This window comes from Lottia gigantea, assembly GCF_000327385.1.
Source record: "Lottia gigantea unplaced genomic scaffold LOTGIsca_5, whole genome shotgun sequence".
Taxonomy (NCBI): Eukaryota; Metazoa; Mollusca; class Gastropoda; family Lottiidae; genus Lottia; species Lottia gigantea.
The window spans coordinates 5,166,278-5,188,586 of NW_008709715.1; the positions used below are offsets into that span (position 1 = coordinate 5,166,278).

At 34.7% G+C, this 22,309-nt stretch overlaps 2 protein-coding genes across 2 annotated transcripts; both read left to right on the plus strand.

Moving 5' to 3' along the window:
* Nucleotides 1-428: 428 nt before the first annotated feature.
* LOTGIDRAFT_229186 (hypothetical protein) lies at nt 429-7,654 on the plus strand (the record flags this gene model as incomplete). The annotated part of the gene is made up of 3 exons (XM_009062113.1): nt 429-561; nt 4,534-4,751; nt 6,802-7,654. The coding sequence occupies 3 exons, from the start codon at nt 429-431 to the stop codon at nt 6,844-6,846; spliced, it is 396 nt and encodes a 131-aa protein (XP_009060361.1). The 3' UTR covers nt 6,847-7,654.
* A 4,535-nt stretch (nt 7,655-12,189) lies between these two features.
* Nucleotides 12,190-19,386, plus strand: LOTGIDRAFT_106021 (hypothetical protein; the record flags this gene model as incomplete). Its single annotated transcript, XM_009062114.1, has 9 exons — nt 12,190-12,332; nt 14,439-14,682; nt 15,858-15,961; nt 16,208-16,362; nt 16,747-16,915; nt 17,354-17,569; nt 18,159-18,388; nt 18,747-18,919; nt 19,231-19,386. 9 exons carry the CDS (start codon nt 12,190-12,192, stop codon nt 19,384-19,386), a joined length of 1,590 nt encoding a protein of 529 aa, XP_009060362.1.
* Nucleotides 19,387-22,309: the final 2,923 nt, after the last annotated feature.

The following is a 22,309-nucleotide window of genomic DNA, read 5'->3' on the forward strand; positions in this document are numbered from 1 at the left end:
TTTCTCCCTTCGCCTCCACACCGGCAAATCTTCTCAAATAATGCCTAATTGTGTGGGTTGATGGACATGTCTACCTTAGATTTGCACCTTATCAACTCCCTCTGATAGATTTTGAAAAAGGTTACCAATTTCCTTTTATGGCTTATTATATTGTGTGGTAAACCATTTACATTACCGATATACACGGCCCGGGGGCAACAGTTATTGACCAATTTCCTTTTACAATTTACTTTTTCATTGATTGTTTGAATAATAAATTGTAATGGCAATTAATTGCAAAATAAGCATCTATTTCACTATTTCAACATAGAAACCAATTAAAAAAACATCTTTTGCAACAACATTTTATCCGATAAGCGTTTCTTTAGAATTAGTTCATACATAACTCAAATAAATAATAATATGATGATGGTGCTTATAGACATGAAATGGCTTCCAATCTGAAACACAGAAACGTCAATTGTTGTTCAGTAACTGTGATAAAACACAGTACGGCACATCTCAATGGCTGGCCACATTCTCCGTTCGTCACTTTTCAGTTAAAAGCTTACTACCACCAACGTAAGTTGAATGGCCCCGCCATGCCTGAAAGGCGTTCTTACCTCGCTGCTAATGCGACGGAAAATTGGCTCATAAGATTAAGCCACCAAGACATCGTGCAATTGTCGCCATTGTCGCAACTATTCGGACAAAACAAACGCCAAAGTTTGGAGATCTGCTGTAGAACACGCTGAGAAAGCCATGGTATCAAGAATGTCGACTCAACGAGAATGTGCGGTATAGAAGAGCAGTACACGCGCGGCAAAAACGCTGCAAAAACGTTAGAACGCAGTAAGGGCACCTAACTCGTGATATGAGGTGAAGCAATGCCTCAGTCCCACTGGGAATTTGTGAATGGGCGATGGGGAAATGTGGAAAAGCTTTGCGATGCCTTGTGATGAACAGCGACAAAATTTTAGAAACGGTCCGCTTAATATTAGGCAACAATTCTGCGATCTTCGCCGATATTTTGAGATGGATCTACTGACCATGACCAAAATTGGTCGGCGATAGTCTTTCACACACTTTTCACACACTTGCGAAGCTGTCGCGATTCAATGAGAAGGCTTGTGATGCTTTGTGATCATCGCAGATGCACGGTGAACATTCTGCGTATATTATTGCGAAGCATTGAGATTGTCTACTTTTTCCGTCGCCAATGGTTCGCAAATCATCACAAAGCTCAGTGGGACTGAGGCATAATTTGTTATTGAAGACACTACTGATTCTATGACTACATCTTCCCATATTAGACTCCTTACAGTTGTAACAATTGCAACTCTTGGAGTAAAACAGGGCATGTTGTCCGCAATTTGTTATTATGCTTCTATAAGATATTTAAAGGTTACCAGATTCTAACAGGTGGATTGTTTTTAAGATCGCAATTTTTTAGGTCCTTTTTCTCTAGTTTTCCTCACGATTAACCGCGATCTAGTACATTTCCAATCGCTGGTCGCAGTCCGATGTGACGGGGCTATAAGCTATCGGAGTTTAAAGTGTCTTGTAAGTCCCGTTTCTTGAATTGTGGGATAGCAAAACCCAATGCAGTTTGACGGCTTCTTTGAGATTCGGAGACGAAAAAATAACAGGAAAAAAGTGAAACGAAATTGTAATCTAATTTTAATTAGATTGATTTGAACCACAGATATCGCTCAACAGTAATCTTGAAACCAGTGATTTTTATATTTCATTCATTATTGCTTACCATAATTGCCATTAACCTTTGTAATAAAAAGCTTTAGGATGTCGAACGATTTAATTTATTTCAAGATTCCAATTATAATCGGTATTTTTGAGGATTCTCATTAAACGCAATTTTTAATTTACACCTGTGATATTCACTTCACGCAGACGTATCATATTAATTGATAACCCAAAAAATAATAATTTATTTATTATTAATATTATATCCAAACTATAATTTAAAAAATCAACAGAACTATGTAAAGGTAACCATGAAATGTATAATAGCTATTCTGAACCAGGAAACAATATGGAGTGCATTACACTTCCAAATAAACTGCACCGTCAAAAGAGTCTATACTAATGTCGTCTTAACAAAGTTTATTAAAAGTACATACGACTTAAATTTACAAATAAAAAATTGGAGCCTGTCCAAAATTAGAAAATCAATTCATGTTATGTCAATCAAATTATGTTGAAATTTTAGCTGGTTCATTTAACAATGTGGAGGGCACATTAAACAAGTCTGAAATCCCATTTAAATGTTTTGACGTCTTATAAATTTCAAACTGTTAGAAACCTATGTCGTTAATATTTTACGATTGATTTATTTGAGTTAAAAATTGAGGCACACTCATAATATGACTTTTTAAAATTTAAAATTATAGCCGAGCTTTATTGAAAATTGATGTCGAGCATGTATACATTACCAAAATGCGACGTACACAAGGAAACTTGACCAAGTATTCTGATTGCCCCCCATTCTTAAATGTGCATTGACTTTTGGAGCCTGTACTGACAAGAATAGCTTAGACTGAGTATGGAAATTAAAAGTATTAGAATATTTCTAGTTATGGACATACCGACATCAAACATTATTATTTCAATAATACAAATCGGAAGTTATAGTCAGATTTGTATAGGTTATTGAATTTATTTGTATGAGTTTCGGTGATAGTTGATTAGTAAGTTAATGAGACTGTCAAGAACTAGTAACCGTAATAATATTCAACCTGATCTATTAATACTAATTGAATTACTAACTTTGTCCTTATAATCGACCCTAAAGTACTTCTTAATATCATTTATATGCAGCATTTTCAGTTTGTGTTGATTATTATAGAAGACACTTTCCTTGGAGTTTTGCCAAGAACTAAAGTTATTTGTGATGATTAGTTCGATAATTAAGTACCAAAACACATCTGCAATGTGAAAATAGACACATTCTTGCTCTTGCAAACATTGTTTTCTTGCCGATGCATCACTATATCACGACATGTATTACCAAAGTTCCCGAACTTTTTTTTGACGCTTTGCCAAAGCTTCAATTCAATTCTTTAATTATATATTTTGCAATACGTGCCAAACTTGTTCAGGTCGTCATTAAAGAACGTCTCTCACACCGCTCATTAAAATTTCTTCCGCATGACCTCGCCTCTAGTGATTCTCAATAGTAAATGTGATTACCAAATGGTTTTCTCCTGTTTATGTGTGTCATGTCCATAAAGTATGAAACCACTGAAATGTTGGTCACTACCAATACTGATTAATTCAAGAGAGTTGACAATAGTCCCCGAAGTTAGTTACAAACGAAATTGCAACTAATTGAAAAATTGCGACTAGTGACTGATTTTTTCAACTGCTATGCAAATAATTCAATGTGCTATTCAATAACTCTGTGTATTACATATATTATGCAGAACATACTTGAATGTATTCAGCTAACTGTTCAATAAAGGAACTTTCAAAGATATGTACTTAATTTATGATGGAAAATGGCACATAATAAAAGCTTGGTTGTTGATTCAAAATCAGTAATGGACACCTTCTCTTTAGGACCCTTAAATGTAACTTCCAGAAAGCCAAGCTTAAAGAAGTTTTAAGTAGCGAGCACCATGTTTTGTTATAAAATTACTTGCATTAGGGTTTTCTACTAGTTGAAAAAAAACTCGACTACGACTGGTGAATAAAATATTACTGATTTCGACTAATTGTGACGACTTCGTGGCCCAGTTGACAAGTTCACAAATATTATCCAAAGTACTTAGTGATTGAAGAAAGTACCGGTACTGAATCTATGTCTACATCTTCTGATTTGTCACTGACCTCTACGATATGATCTGATAACCGAAAAACGAAACGTATCACTTGCACCTCTTGTACACAACCAGGTATAAACATGACTAGTCTACAATTCCTGAAGTTGTAACAAACCTGTTGTTTCTTGTTGTCCTCCATTAATCATTGTACTGTTGCCAGCAGAAGAAAAGTCAGAAATATTATAGTGCGTTTAAACGGCAAAAGTTAAGGCAGTATAACTATCAACCGTTCTTCGAGATTGGTTTTTGTAGTCGTCCGAATGCGGACGGTCAAACTTAAGCTGCCTTAACTTGCACCTACTTCAGGGGTGGCATAAAAACTGGCTTGGAAAGCTTAGTATTGCCGCCTGCCGCTACTGGCCAACAATCAGCCGGATATGTCATGTCTCCTGATGCGCATTCGTCTAAACTAATTCCCGCCATTATTACATATGTCATAATGCGCATGTGCTTTGCTTTTATGACCTCTGAACTTCCGAGGTAAATGGCGAAGCTGGCGTAACTTTTATGTCCGCCTGAATGCTCACCAAAAACAGTAAAACAGGGTTGAAGAACGGTTGATAGTTAAGCTGACTTAACTTTTGTCGTCTGAACAAACTATTATTGTTGATACTCCAAAACTTAACACCCTTGAAACTCTGTATCTTTTAATATAATAATATCTAATAATTTTACAACAAGTCGCCTAATTTCTGTTACTTTATTATTTCAGGAAACGGTAAAAGATCAGACCCTAGTTTAACAGATAACACAGAAAATAGTCGCCAAGAAACATTACTGAGACAAATTCTACTACCACAAACTTACGAATACCATAAATCAAATGATGCATTACTTCAAGATGATGACATCAATACTTATGAAAAATCACACGAAGAATCTCAAAGAATGCGGGATTTACGTGCTCTGAATATTTTATTAAAAACATTGGTACGTGTTTTTTTTTCTCACTTTTTTGATAAATTCAGACTCATTTCAATAGACTTCTACGTTGGTGTGGAAGTGTTTTTACCTTGGAAACTTTGTAATATTATCAAAGGATCTACTGCGTTATTATATACACTAATAATAAATTCATATATTCCAATTGATGGGATAGTTCCCCTTCAGATAATGCCGCAAAAAATCAATTTTAATTTGATGACGCACATCAGGGAACGTTTGCTTATTCAGTGCTGTGCGTTGACGGGAATATAAGGTTATGGGGTTTAGACAGCCTTCTGTGTCATAACACAGTCATTGATGGTAGACCTAATTACTTAAAGGAATTTAAAAGAGGTCGCTACCTTCTGTATGAGTTTAATACAAACTTTGGCCTGAATAGTACATGTATATGCGATAGAATACTAGAATTATCAAGTACAGACAGGTAGGATTATATCGGCTTAGATTTGTCATCTATAATTTTAAATATTATATAGCTTACTTGGAAAAACAGAGCAAGAGCTTATCTTTGTCCGCCTTTAGTTATCTATTACAATAGAAATATAATTTAAAGTGTGTTTGATAACAAACAGTTTGATATCTGAAACCTGTAATCTCTTCTTATAATCAAACTGAATACTCTATTAGTGTTATTGATATTCGGTTAAAGAGGTATCGCCTTGTGAACTCCAGCATGCCATCGGTCTGCAAACTTTGGTAGTCTGAAAATTTCGAGTCTCATATAAACTTAACCTTAATAACGTCAGATAATCTATTATGGTTTACAAGATCTGCTTTTTTGAAAAAGAGTAAATTAAAAAAACAACGCCTACGTCATCGACATCGGGAACCAACTTTTTTTTTGTCAAATAAAAGTTAACCTAAGCTCTACGGACCTAAAAACAAAACCATTAATGCCAATAAGACCACACTGTTATCTCAGATAGTTACTATCAATGTCAGGTAGTTAATATCAATGTCAGATAGTTACTATCAATGTCAGGTAGTTAATATCAATGTCAGGTGCTTAATATCAATGTCAGATAGTTAATATCAATGTCAGGTAGTTACTATCAATGTCAGGTAGTTTATCAATGTCAGGTAGTTGATATCAATGTCAGGTAGTTAATATCAATGTCAGATAGTTACTATCAATGTCAGATAGTTAATATCAATGTCAAATAGTGACAGTTCATGTAAAATTGTTAATATCAATGTCAGATAGTGACAGTTCATGTGGAATTGTTAATATCAATGTCAGATAGTGACAGTTCATGTGGAATTGTTAATATCAATATCAGATAGTTCAGATCAATGTCAGATAGTGACAGTTCATGTGGAATTGTTAATATCAATGTCAGATAGTTAATATCAATGTCAGATAGTGACAGTTCATATGAAATTGTTAATATCAATGTCAGATAGTTAATATCAATGTCAAGTAGTCTAGTATTTTTTGATTTCGATTATCTAATGTCCCATGATATTTATCAGTAAACATCAGTGTCTTATAATCACTATTATTAATACATGTAAATAGTGTAAATATATGATAATAGTAAATACCATTATTCTGATAGTTACTGTCAGATATCAATATATCATAAATACGTTCAACTTGTGGTAATGACTTCCTACAATCAATGGTTAATTAATAGCTAATTGATAAAAGAACTGACCAGAGCGTCCTAATTACATGCTTCAGTAACGTGAAATGAATCTTATGATCCTTAAGTTAAGTGACTGTCCTGAAGGTCCATCATTCCATTCCGGAATAGATTCCTATTATTTTGACCGAGGTTTAATGGGGTGGGATGGTGGTTTTTGTCATGGAAAAAGCGTCTATCGATTCGATTCGACAATAAACCGATGTCCAGCGATGTACAACTTTGTACTTGCGCAAATGTAAGATCACCAAACAATCTGAAATCTTAAATAAGTACCCAGATACCACTGCTTTGGCACCATATTGATCACTGCACACTGTTTATCTTCATTAACCCATTCAGGTGAAGAAAGTGAGAAGGTAAAACTCCATTTTTCCTGTCTTTTTCAGATGATGGAACAGAAGGTACGAACTGAGAACTCTGTGATGGCCTGAACCTATCAGTCCACTGACCAAACCTCAACTTCGACACTGCTTGATTCCTGAATCTCGAACAGCCAACATTACCATTATATATTACTATGTTTCATTAGTCTACAAATTCTATAGAAAAGAAAAGTGATTTCAGAACAAAACTCTCTTAAGAATGAAGAACAATGTTTTATGAAAAAAATATCTCGAACATCTATTTATACAGGTTTCTACAGATATTTAAATGCGAACATTGTAGTTTTTCATGTTCAACTGTGAGGGATGTCTGGTCTCGACAGACAGGGTGATCTAATGATTCTTTAAGTTTACAACAGCATGTTCTTTTATTCTTCTTCTTTGATTTTCAACAGACTTTATTTACATACACACATGCCTCGTCTCTGTTTCTCTGATTTTGTTTACTACAAAAATATCTGTTAAATATACTGTAGACAATACAAATCGGTATTGTGAAGCTTTGGGAAAAAAGGTTTGTGCAAGACCAAGTGCAGACATGGAGAGTCATTTCTAACGTTTTGTGAAGTTTGGTTGACAATGAGAAATTATTCTAGCTTTTGAGAGCTGTTTCACCGATTACCATTTTAGTCATGATTTTTTATTTTTTAGTACATTAGCGTGACATCCTAGGAGTCGTGTATAGGTTAGGTTTTAAATTACATATCCAGTGCGAACATTTGAAAATATCGCATAGAATCCAAAAAATAATTAGACATCCGATCTTGGAAAAACACATAAAAAACTAATTATCAGGATTACCTATATCTATTTTTATAATAAATGATGTTCGAAGAATAAAGGAATCAACAGTAAAGTTTTGTTTTTAAACGCCCACGACACAGCCAGTCCGTTAGTTCTCGTGTCCTTTTAGCAAAATGCAAAATTAAAGCAGGTCGAATGAGTAACAGCGTTAATGGCGTCTGGAAACAATACTTATTTGGAGCCGATGGAGGATGGATGTTGCCTACAACTTCCAACGACGTTAACATAGTTTAGACCCACGTTACATTCATTCCATTTCATAGCATTTAATAGATTTATACAGAATGCCGGTTGAAGCAATTTGTAAACTACCTCTTATGATAACCAAAATGTTAAAATGTTTAAACTTGGTTAAAATGAGTCTTTGATCATCAGTGGACTTACCTGGTGTCATAGCAGACAGAAAAATCCCGCTAGAATTAAATAAATCCTGAAAACTAAGTAATAATTCATTAAATTAGGTAATTTTGAAACATGCTTAGAAGCGTGTTTCAATAATAATTTAGTTTAATGGATATATCATCATCTGATACGGAGATTCTATTCTGTAGTCATGGCACTTGTTAAGTCCAACAGATGAATATACTCAATTGTTAGTCAAGTTTGAATCATAAATTTTATGTCCATTTTAAGAGGCAGTGTCCTTCTGAGATCGAAACCGGACTTTCAGATTTTAACTTTAGTATCTATTCAATAACGAGAGATCTCGACAGTACATAACAATCTTGACACACAAGTAAACCCCTTATAAACAGAAAGGTTAACACCCAGCATAATGGAGCAAAATCTTTCTATATAGGACTCAGACCACTACATTTTTTTATGTAAATGATTGTATAATGTGGTGCGTGCTATTTTTAGAAATCCTCTTTCTCCCTCCTGTTTGCGTTTTTGTATTCCTATTTTTGACTAATTTTGGTCTAGATTTGGAATTTGATGTCTGAAATTGCATTTTCTTTCAGATTTTGTCAGATAATGAGATAATTTCATGCGGAAGGATAATTCTACAAATAGTCGTTTTGTGTGCAGTGTCAGTTAAGAAGATGTTAATAAGATGTAGTGGTCTACTTTCATTTTCATGTGACATATTGGAACGTTTTCAACGAGATTTCAGCAAAAAGTTATAGAAGGTTGAATTTCGTGATCTAACATGGAAACATATGGCAAATGAATTACCGATCTGAGTTCATATAAGTGCTGTCCATCTATATAAATGCTGCACTGGAAGCAGATAACCTGCAATCTATAGCTGACCAGCCAACCAATGCCACACTGGAACCATTTTCATACCATCAAGGGGAGACAACATTTTTTAACGTCCGACATGTCTCAAACTATGCAGCGCTCATACCTTATGAAGTAAAGTTAAAGTCAGACTTACTCTAAACTTTTGGTATGCACAGCTTCGTCAATGGCCGAACTTAACAAAGTATCGGTTTTGTGCCAAAATAATGGTAGAACGTTGTTGCAAGTAATACATTCCCAGAGTTTTTGGTTTGCATCCAATCACACGTGTATTTGCACTATTAAATAGTAGATATAAAATTTGCTCTAGTAGATCAAGTCATTCATTCACAACTACAAAATTACACGGAAACGAATGCTCACTTTGATACTCAACGAGCAAGACTTCATCCTAGACACTGTAGACCTGTAGACGAATATATCATCAAACACTTAAATTTAGTGGAATTGCAAGAATCACAGACGTCTGATTATAAATTGGAATGGTGCAAATTGTTGCTATCATTGTCCCCGATGCACCTATACAAAATTTAGAAAACCTCATTACAATCCCTTTCAGGAATGTCTACTGTCAGCATTACGGCATGACTTTGACTGCATCTGACTTTTAAATCAATAACTATGTATAATCATTAATAATTCTGTGTGTTGGTTAAGGTCTATTAAACGGCGTAATTCATCAAAATACTTCTGCAATTCGTGTATAAAACTAGTAAAGTGTAGCTAAAGTCACCTACTGAGGTAACTTTACCACAGCTTTCATTTCATTTTATACGTTTTCTCGCCTTTTTCCTCGCTTTCTCGTCTTTTTTGTAGCCTTTTTCATCGCCTTTGTCCTCGTCTTTTTTGTAGCCTTTTTCATTCATCATTATCAGTGCGCATTTGTAGAGAAAGCGGGGAAAAGGCAAGAAAAAAGGCGAGGGTAAAAAATGAGAAAAAGCGAGAGTGAAAAAGGCGAGAAGTCGAGACCCGGCCTTATGAAGAAAAAACATATATAGAAATAGAAAGTGAAAATTCAAATCTGTTTACATATATCAAGACCCCAACAAAAAACCCGAAAATGTCAATGGGCTTGAAATGAATTATTGAATAGCTCTCCAAATGATCCGGTATTGGGTACACATTGTAGTGATATCTGAAAACTAGAGCCTTCATTTACATGCTTATAGTCTCAGTCTTTTAGTATCGACCTATTTTCAGAAAAGCGTGTTAATCCATTGGGGAAAATCCCCATATATATTACAAAAGAGGGTTTATTTAAGTATGAATATACCGTGTCAATACGTTAGGCGATAGTATCATATTGTCTTTACGTAACCGATAAAATAATTCTTAAACGGCTACGAAAGAATTTTAATAGCGATTATGAGAACTCAATTAAATCAGCGTTAACTACACACATTTCCGACCGAAGACGCGTTGGGAAATAAAAGTAGGGATCAACTTCGTTATTTTCATTTCTCATTATTCTGATTTTGTGAATTTTTCACAAAATAATCCATAATTTACACGTAACAACAGAAGAAGCACACTGACACAAACAAAGTTAATTTTTATATTTCTGATCGAAAATTCGTCGCCATTTGTGAACAAAACCTTCTACGCATGTCCGTGGAGTCAGAATCCCTTTCCCAAACGCTAAGAAACCATTGCCGGGAAAACACGTTAAGAATAAACCGGTCTAACCCTTTAAAGGCATTAGTCGTCAAATAATCATTATTTGTTCATAGATTTCAGCTTTTCGAATAAATTTTCATAATGAAAATCTCACATATTTTCTGTTAACATTTTTACATGTTACGTTTGAATCGCACTGGAGTTTTAGACTGTTGCAATGTCCACATATTATATGCGTTTTTTGTCATCCCGAAAAGGAATTCATATCTAACGTTGAGCTCTATCAGATGGTAAAGCAAATATTCAGACATTACCACTTTATTTACTATCACATCAGAAAGAGGTCTTGTCGGCTTGTTATATATGTGATGTTCTCCCATATGAATGGGGAAAATTTCGGAATCCGTTCACTACGTAGAGGACAGACTGACCCAAAAGGGGAACCAACTTCTGGATTGAGATTTAAAATCCAGAAATCCTATAGATGCGCCATCGTTTTAAGCTCCAAAAAAATGTTTGATGGGGGTTTCACCGAAAAATATTTCTCACAAATAAAATGGGGGTACAATTTGGGGTGTAATTTTTTTTTCTTGGGTTCGGTATTCAAATGAGACCCGGGGATTCAAGACCATATCCTGAACTGATTAGTGTCGTATGAGCTTCATTCGGAAGAGATTCATAGTCATATCATACTGCATTTTTAAAATGCTTCTAAGGTTATCTTTGTGGATATAATGATCTATCATGTGGAATGACAAACCGACAATTGAGACGCACTCTTCAGTTCGTCAGTGGAAAGATAAATACATGTAAAGTCAAGTAACCTGATTTCGTACGAACCTAATTTCGTGCGCCTCGCGTGACCTCTACATTTGCATGTTTTAATAAACATGGGTTATCTGTACAATGTCAACCTGCACAATTTTTTCTATCATTTCAAAGCAATATCAAATTCATTATCTATTTCTAACATAAATAAAATGGCGGATTTCAACTATCCCCAAATATCACAATTTTTTATCAGCTAAATTTGCTTATAGTCCCCAATTGTAATCGGAATTCCATGTGTCTTCTGCTAGAATATATTTCAGTAAACAAGGTCACGTGACAAACTAGCGGATTCCATGTCAGAAGAAAAATTCTATGGAACACGATGTGGGCAATATAGACGAAATTAGGTAACGCATTTGGCAGCCGTTGTCGAGTTGGGTACTCATGAAATATGGGTCAAGGCGAGGGAATCAATTTTGATTATTTAATAGAATATCTATAAACATTTTAGTTAGTTTTGACGAAGTTAATTTTGACGAAGTTCGGTGTTGAAGCCTTATGCACGAATATAGGTTACACCACTGTAATATATAAACATACAAATCTTCGAAGCTACCAAAATTGTGGCTAAAGCAGTATTACCACTAGGACTACGCATCGCCCCCAATACGATTTCTGAAAAACATCTGGTTCGCCAATCAATAAACACCATGGTCAGCACCATTTTATATCAAATTTAAATGATTTATTCAACAACTGCAGTATTGTTAGTTGACAAGAGTTTATCGCTTACTTATTAGATATAGTTTAATATCAGTGTGTCAAAAGGTCAATGTATCAACAAACGGTGTCAGTCTGGGGGACGATTTACAAAATCTTCTATGTGGTTTATGCTAATCGGGACCTGCTCATATGTCGTTTGAAAAGGGTTCAATTGCTAACAGATCTCCGAGGATGAGGTTCGATTCGGTGCTTCGTCAAATTGGCGAATTTGGACCATATCAAAAATGGATTTATTTCTTAGTATGTATTCCTGGAATAACTCATGGTATTCGAATGATGATTACAGCATTTATGCAGTATGTTCCAAATCACAGGTATGCTCAATTGTTTCATGTATTAATCGGACGCTTCGGTCGTTACATAATTAATGAGATTAGTGATCGGTTAGTGTAAAATTCCAATTTCTCCAACTTTCCGAATTGTCCGAATTGGGTCAGAAAAGAACTTAGTGCACCATAGTTCTATCCCTAATTATAACTATAATTATGAATTTTGACTATAGTAATTCTATTTCTAAAACACCGTTATACCCCGTATTCGTTTTCATAGACGAAAAAACGCTCGGACCGCACTCCAGTCCAGAATCCGGATCTCGTCTATTCGCACTTTAATGCAGACCATGGTCAAACAAATATGGAACGTAACATCAAAAAGGTCACACCAATCTGCTTAACGTTAATGATGGATGATACGAATGTTGAGGAACGTTTTTAGTGCCAATTAACGAATGGCGTTTAGAAATCCACCTATTTACATAGATTAATGTTTTTTTCTTGAGACATCTCGCGGGCCGCAAAATATTACCGGCAGGCCACAAAAACATTACTGGCGGGCCGTAGGTTGCCCACCCCTGAGTTAAAGGGGCCTTTTTGTGGTAGGAAAAAATATGTGAAAACTATATAAAAATCGAGAGAAATGTGTCTTTTAACGTATCTTAAAGTTGATTAATGACAGTATGCAAAATTATAATTATTAAAAAAGATTTCAAAAACATGCTATTTACTTTAATGTATGTACATAGGGTAGTGGAATTGATGCTACTAATGATAGTTTAAAGATGGGTTTCCTTATTTTTTTTGTGTCAAATTAGGCAAACTATTTGATTAATTGGCGTTTCTAATGAATTATCATGTATTCTTAATCACATCATTATGTTCTTATTTGCACATAATTATGAGTTTTAACCAATCATAAATGTCCATGTATGTACAGTCTGGATAAATAAAAAAATAATTGTTGGCCTTTCTTGATCGGTCGCCTATTGAAATTCTGCTGGTAATTCTCTTCTAATTTAGCTAATTATGAATTAATTATGGACATGTAAAACCAACTGGTACTTTTCCATGTCATTAGAACACCACTACTTTCTATTCATATAAGAATTAGAAGTTTCATTTTCATAAATTCTGTGCCAGAAAACGTCATGAAGTATACAATTATGACAGACTACTGACAGACAGAAATCCTATTTCGATTTCAAACTTTCGACAGGTCTTTTATATGCAGAGTCCGAAGCGAATGGTGACTTGTTCCACCCGGGCACTTTTTTCTATGCCAGCCCTCCAACTCTCATCACATAGAAGGAAATTTGAAGGTAATATGTCGACCTCAGCTGAGCAGCTCCGGCTACTAATAGTTATCGAAAATATGCAATATACGATGTGTGCTTTCGAATACATGGTGTAAGTGAATGGAAAACATTATGGTCGAACTATCATCAGATAAATTTCTCAAAATTATGATATCAATGGCTTATGGCATTAAATAATACTTCATAATTTGATTTTATCATTGCTAGATATATATGCAATACGGGCCTGCATAATACTCTAAACTGGTCGCATTATGTCTTTTCTTCATTCAAAAAGTTCTCAAGAGTTAAATACGCCTGACCTTTCGTAAGCGTTCCCAAAACGCAAAACGATTCCGGGATCCTTGAAGGCAAAAGTCAAGATTCCAAACTGTTGCCTGCCTTTAATATAAACTTCCTGTATACCCTCTTCCAGAAGCATTTTAAAGATTATTTTAAGTTATACGAAAATTTTACTTTTTATCCCTCTCCACCGTTGGGGGTCTTTTAATATGAAAATTTTCTGGAGGCTTCCTCAGTAATATTTCACTTATTTAAATAATCTATATTTAAAAGATGCACTATTGTTTAAAAAAGACAAATATATTTACTTCCTGCAGAAAAATAGACACAATATCAATGAAATTTGAAAATTTCATATGAGCTATACGATAATGATACATACGCTGTACAATCTGAGTACCATCAACAACTCATCAACGAAACTTATACCATTAGCTAAGAAAGGTCTTGTCGATGCAAGAAATCTTATACTTTCGGATATCCTATTCCTAGTTTACAAATCCTGTTCTCTATCACACCTTCAATGTAACAAATCTTATATTTGCAGATGTGCTATACCAGGATATGATAATGATACATACGCTGTACAATCTGAGTACCATCGACAACTCATCAACGAATCTGTACCTTACGAATCTACAGACGGTCATTACCAATTAGCAAGCTGTTTGTTATACACGACTGGTAATTACAGCTATGATGGTCATCACATCCCTTTCAATGCAACGACTACGAGTTGCAGTAAATACGTCTACGACGAAAGTGTGTTTACGGCCACTGCTACAACCAAGGTATAACCGATTGTTAAGATACAGATGTGGCGTCATCCTTTGATCTTGGCGTACCATTATCAACATAATGATACTGACAAATCGCCACGAGTCCAATATTAATATCAATAATGGACTCCAAGTATTGGACTCTTGGTCATTTGCCAAGTAAATGTGACCTGTTTAATAAATGTATTCACGATTGACTTGGCTTCAAATAGTATGTGAACACTAGTTATAATACATACGATAATGTGGGACAAAGCATCGGTCTGTGATTATTCTTCAATCATATTTAGGGAAAGGTCAACTGGGTTAAAATAAGAATATAATTTTCTAGTAATTATGCCAATTTCAGAAATAATGCACTGGAATGTTCTTCATACACCACACTAAATTCATTGATTTAATACAGCGAAGGATATAATAATTGTAATAGCTCGTTCAATACTGTCATCCTCGTCGCACTAGTTTCCAACAAAATTAAGCAATGTAGAATGCATGATTCTAAAATACTTGAGCCATAACAAATTAAAAAACTGACCTGTAAGCATATATATTCAAATTGTAATCCATAAATCCAGATCCAGATGTAGTCCAGATGCCGACAAAATCAAACAATATACGAAATAGATTTAGTTAATATCCATCATTTATCATGAAATGAACGACAAAGCAATAAGGGAATAATATTATTTAACTCAAACAGGTTTTTTTTTCCTGACCACACATTTTGAAATTTCCTTTATTATTATTGCATGTAATTGGATCCCATGTGATCTATATTAAAGCACGTGCCTGAGTAGATGTTATTGTATGTGAACTGTATTTTAAGTTGGTTAATGGTCTTAAGCTTGTTAATACTATTTTGCCTTAGACTTGTATTGTTAGTTCCTTGTGATGTCTTTTGCGTTAAGGACCGACGACAAATGCTATAAAAGGGTCCAATTTTGGCTACGTCAGTTCATATCCAATTTTTCTGGAACGGATAATTGAGCAAATGTTTGAAATTGCGATTTTCAGTCGGTGACTCCAGTAATTGATCACATTCCCCTAAATGCCAACAGCTGCTTATAATGGGAAATATTTAGAATCATAATGTAGACCTGATTCCCCCAAATATAATTTATTAATTCTGATACTTAAAGAGCATGTCGTGTTCTTTAAACGAGTCCAACTCTTTTAACTATTTTCAGCTGAACATGGTGTGTGATGATGCTATTCTAAGATCACACGCACAGATGGTGTTTATGGGAGGTTTTCTTGTCGGAGTGTTCGCACTTGGTGCAGTGTCGGACAAGTATTGGATCTTTTTCTTTTCATTTTACAAATGCAATTTTATCACGTCCTTGATGTCATTTCGCCTATGGCTTCAAAGTGATTATAATAAATTCCGAGTATAAATTGAGTTCATAGCTAAATAGTAAAATACAGATTTCAGTTCCAAAAATTCCCATTCAGTAACAGCTTTCGGCACGATGTTTGGAACATTACACTAATCATACACAGTAAAATAAAACGTAAACATGTGCATTTAATTTTCCAGATATGGTAGGAAGACATCATTTTTCGTTGCTTTATTTTTAAATATTGTTTGTGGCTTTGCTTTGGTCGCTGCTCCAGAGTTCTACAGTTATGTATTTCTGAGGTTTATTAATGGCGGCTCTAGTGCCGGTATCTTCACAGCCTCATACATTATTGGTAGGTATGAAAGTGGTTAATGGTATATCAAAAGTTTTAGAAGGTGGACCTGAGAAAGCAATTATTAACCTGTTCTTATGTCCTAAATACGTATTGACATAATAAAATCAGCTATTGTTAATTAAGATGTGTCCATTATATCTCCTTGTAGAGAAACTCCTTTGCGCCGAAAAACATTATTGAAATTCTTCGAATAAAGGGAACAACAAAGTTTTGGAGGAACATATGTTCTCATGTGATGAGTTAGCGTTCCACCTATTACTATTCTAAAAGCAAATGCCTGAGGCAGTGCAAAACCCTGATGATTTATTATAACTTTAGACCAAGAATGGCCATCATGTCTACGTGGTTACACTTGGAAAATATAGCTGTAATTTATTTTAGGTGTCGAAATGACTGGGCCATCCAAGAGATTATGGACAGGGTTAATAATGAAGTATCATTTTGCTATCGGGATATTAGTATTAGCTCTGATGGGATATTTAATAAGAGACTGGGTGATATTAGAAATAGTAGCTACAGCTCCTTTGGTAACTTATGTTATATTTTACTGGTAAGTACAACTGTTGTACTCCAAATGTATGAATAAACTCCCTTTTTCTCTCTGACTACAAAAATGATAGAATTTATGTTGAACGGGGTTCACTAAAATGTATAGACAAAAGCAAACAGTTGCAAAAAACGAATAGGAATTTCTACTTAAATCCACAACAACGACCACTTTTCTCTATCAAAATTTAATAACGATTTCCAATCTGATATATTCATTTATTACTTTTCTAGTATGAAACATCCAAAAAACAGGTCCATAGACAGACTTAATTGTCCGAAGGTGCAATTAATATATCCAGAGGGGCAATGGTGAATGGTGTTTAGTTGCAGTAATATAAATGGTCGGTTGTCAGATTGTTTTCGGAGAGCAATCCATTTTTTTCTCGCCCTTTTTCTCAGCTACGGGCCTGATCCAAAATGACCCTTTCTATAATTTTAGGGTAATTCCCGAATCTCCACGTTGGCTTGTTACTAAAAATAAAACAGAAAAAGCTAAGAAGATACTAGAGAAGATTGCAAGGAAGAATAAGACCACACTACCTAATGTTAGCATAGAAAATGAAGATGATAATAAAATTAGTCAATTAGAAAGTTTTAAACGATTGTTTACCACTCCGGTGTTATTATTTAGAACTTCTATTATATTCTTTAATTGGTAAGTCACATTGCTATACTTTGGATTTTGCTATCCTATGATTCGTCACTGTTATTAATAATTGGGTTCTACACGATCCGTTTTGATTGGCTAAAATTAACGTCATTAGAAAGGGGCTATGGTAGACAGCTTGTTAGATTACAACGGAGACTAAATATATTCGTAAAAAATAGAAAACTTTAATAAGATTGATATCCCTAAAATATAAATAAATAAATATGTTGCAACACATAATTGACTGAAAAATTCCAAAGGGGACCTTAAATTCAAGCTCCACAAAGATGGCATATGATTGATTGAATGACATGTGGATGATTACAATAATCTTTGAAAATCTATGTATACTTCAAAACCCACAAGTTGTTCCACGATTCCATTGAAAAGCACAAAAGACACACAGAAACTTTGACAGTTCCATCGCTTGCTTTGGACCAGTTAACTAGAACAGTGGTTTAATAATGTACATGGATAGAAATGTCAGTAATGGAGTTTTTAACCTTAATGTGATACAAGGGTCAAATTGATGGAAACAGATCTATGAACTTACCCTCTGCCATGTCCGTTGACTATAAATACTTTATTTTATTAGGGCTATAGTTGCAATGACGTATTATGGGTTATCGATGAATACCAATAAACTTGGAGCTGGTGATTTCTTTCTGAATTTTTTTATTGGTGGATTAATGGACTTTCCGGCTGTTACTGTATGTTTAATACTCATTGATAGAATTGGTAGGAAAAAGCTACACTGTGGTTTCATGTTATTTGGTGGGATCTGCACATTTTGTACAATTTTTACTATTTTGTATCTTGATCAAGGTAAGTATAAAATATTATACTATATAACAATATACTATGTACGGTCATAATAACGGTCCCACAATTTTTGTCAATTTCCTTTCTCTTAATACTTTATTTTCAAAGACGTATTGTCATAATTCTTTAAGTAGAGTTTACACACAGTTGAATCATACCCTAAACCAAATTTCAAACTACAATATCAGAACACCATAGAGTTAAGCGTACAGGCATTGGCACTTAAAACAATATGCTGGGGAATATGAGTGGTTGTACCATGTTTGTATTCGAGCCGATGCTCACAATCGCCAGCCAAACAACCAAAAATACGGACGACCGATTATCTCATGGATTTATGATGATTTATCGACTATTTCAGAGTATCAATGGATAACTGTAATGTTAGCTATGATTGGGAAGATGGGTGCTGCAGCAGGATTTGCTGTAGTATATGTCTATTCGGCTGAATTATATCCTACAGTCGTCAGAACAGCTGCGTTTGGTGCGAGTTCTGCAAGTGCTAGATTTGGCAGTATGGTAGCTCCATATATTGTGGACGGGGTAAGGCAACTCTTGCTTTCAAAGCAATTGTGAAACATAACACTTATTATCCTTATATTACTCAACCTTGTCAACAAAATGTAAATTCCAGTCTGGACCGAACCAGTGTATATCGAAATGGAAAAGTTCTATTTCCAGGCATATTTGTAGGCATTAGACTATTAGCGAACATTTTTTCTACTTCTGAAGACTTTTTACATGTATTCAAAATGGCGATTGAGCTTTTTGATCACTATTTGATCAAATGGTTCTCGGGAGATTGAGATTGTTGTTATCACTGATCCTCTGTTTCATTATTACAGGGTCGAGTAATTGGTGGTGACTTTGGTCGAGCTTTCCCATTAATGATGTTTGGTGGATTATCCATAGCGGCTGGCTTACTTTGTTTATTGCTCCCTGAAACTTTGAAGAAAGATTTACCTGAAAATATTAATGACGGGAAACTACTTGGAATGTAGGTTATTTTATTTTTCAAGATTTTTCATCGGTCGTATAATAACCTTCGAATAAAATGAGACCATCAGCCGCTGCGAAGGTTTTGTTTATAAATTGATATATTAATCTGCATATGATGGACATCGATAATGTTAGTCTGCAACGCGTTAGTTGATGACCACATGCATTGGACGAAGAATTGGAATGTCCCAAATAGAAGTCTCCGATGCACATAAAAAAATGGCTCGTAAACCTCTGTACAATCCCTTTTAGCAAGATGTACACTAAACCAATAAAACTTAATGTTTTAGGTCAATTGATGTCAGCGTAGAGAAGGATACAGATATTAACTTTGAGAAGAAAGTTAGACCAGATGATAAAGGGGTGGCTTTTACTAATGGTAAAGCAACCTTGTTTACTGGAGAATATACCAAATTATAAATATACATTACATATTATATCTGTTGGCGACCAGGAGTTCTATGCACTGAATCTCACATTCAGTTCAGTATATTTTAAAAACTTCTACGGTTAATTTTCCTTCTGTATATCAAAAGATACCTGATGAACATTTTGAAAAAAACTATTGTTACACATAACTCAAAGAGAGGTGCTCATGTAATATGAATTTTATGAAATGAGTTGTCAGAATAAATATTTATCTGGCAACGAAAGTCGTTAACTTCAAAGAATGCCATGTTGTTCTTTTCACATAATGCTAATTTGCATAGTTATTAACCTGTGACACGAGTTCATATCGATTTTATGAATCTCTGTTATGAACTCAGAAACAGATCTACATATAATGGACATCGATAATGTTAGTCTGCAAAGCGTTAGTTGATGACCACATGCATTGGACGAAGAATTGGAATGTCCTCAATAGAAGTCCCCGATGCACATAAAAAAAAAGGCTCGTAAACCTCTGTACAATCCCTTTAAGCAAGATGTCCAAGTTGTCTCGGAATATTATTTTTATCGCTTATCATATAAGCATTAACAAATAAGGTACCATACTTAGCTTAGCTTTCTTTGAGAATTTAATAAACCTAATATGCGCTCTGAAACATACAGCCGTGTTAAATCATGTATCAGCTGTATTGAAAGGGTTGCCGAATGCTTGAGAAATCAATCATTCCAAGGAAAGTGACTTGCAAAGTCAATTTTTAACATAAAGTATCAGCATATGAACACATCGATGTGTTCGCTTATCGGTGCGAAGCTTTAGATGGAATGAACGAGTTTACACACTTGGCCTGTGGAATTGAGATAATGTAGAAATTGCCACATCAAGGGATCTAACTCTTAACTTAATATTATAAAATCCAATATCCATTATAGTGCCTATATACGGCTCAAATTGTGTGGCTTAAATTGCGCATCCTGAAGGTCCAGGGTTCAATCCCGGCATAGGTCGAGATAATACCTTCAGATTTTTCAACCCGGTTTCCCCCTGTCAGTGATGCAGGTGAGAGGGGCTGACATGGAAAAAGCCGAGGCCCCGTGTGCTACAGGCTGTGTACGTTTAAGATTCCTCGACAGTTGGAAATCGATAAAGAGCAGGCTAATGCCGCTGTCCTGGCAAAATTTCCCTCATTGCACCCTGCATGGCGTTGCCTGTCTTCATTAGCCCACATGGTGCAGAAAAGTAAGACGCAAAACTCCATTCATTTCATTTTTTTTTAATTGCGCATCAATTTCAAATGAAAACAATAAAAACGCGCTCACTCATGCTCATTATACATTACCACATAAAACATTATTTCAAAGCAGAAAAAAAACGAAACGATACACGAACACGACAGAAACTTCCATGACAGCCTAAACTACAAAGTTTTTACAAACAGGGCAATAATTCATATCATTGATAAACATGTGATCTTATATACATAAGCATACCTATTTATATCCAAAAACTATTGCATCTAATGCGTGCAGGTCCCATAGAATTAGTATATAATTCTATATTATTCACACGTCAAGTGTGTAAGAAGATCTGAATAGTTTGCCATCCTTGGGTGCGGCCAATATAATGATGTTTTTATTCGAGCTACAAATATGACTTAATGCCTATTTTACACAACAAAACATAGTACTTAGAGAATGTATAAAACCAGTACACATAACATGAATAAACAGCGTGCTGGTGTGGGTTATACCGGGTCTCATTGACATTGGTGTTAGATTGGTGAGATATAATTGACGCACTTAAAGCGATAGTAGAGAGTTTTTCTTAAAAAAAATATGAATATCGGGGGCACTGATAACATCAATTTCTACCATTCCAAATTTTCAATCAGACGATTATGGTTCCTTCAATTCCACTAAAATTAAGTGTTGGATAAAGTCACTTTATCACATACGGACTGACGAAATGAAAAAAGAACATGAAACAAGCTTTTTTTCAACTCAAAATTCATAAGAAAGTTTTAAATTCAAAGGAAGTAATAAAATTAAGTCAGAGTAAAATCAAGGCAAAAAAAAAACCTTTACAAAGGCCTTGGTGTGAAATGGAATAAGGTACAAAGTTAATGATATCAGATCACACCATTCAACACTGTCCCGTTTGCACCACAGTGCAACTGATATACGGCTATGTCTGCATTAAAATTGCCAATAACCTTGTCTAATTTCGGATCTTCCGTACTGCTCTGATAAGATCTAGTTCAAGCTTATCTGTTATCATACGATCTCGTGAGGTTTGAAGATAAGGAACAAGAAATAACAAGGTTTAAAAACTAGGTTAACTTTAAAGCTATCATGTATCTTTTAAAGAAATTTGAAGGTTGAATATATCATAGTTGTGATGTTTGACGTTTAACAAATGTTGTATTCAAGCTGCCTGTGGGCATATGTTACATTGCCTGGCAAAAGGCGATCTTTTCGATATGCCAACCAATAACAAATTAAGCTCGTAAAAAAAAATTAGTTGTAGATTACGAGGTC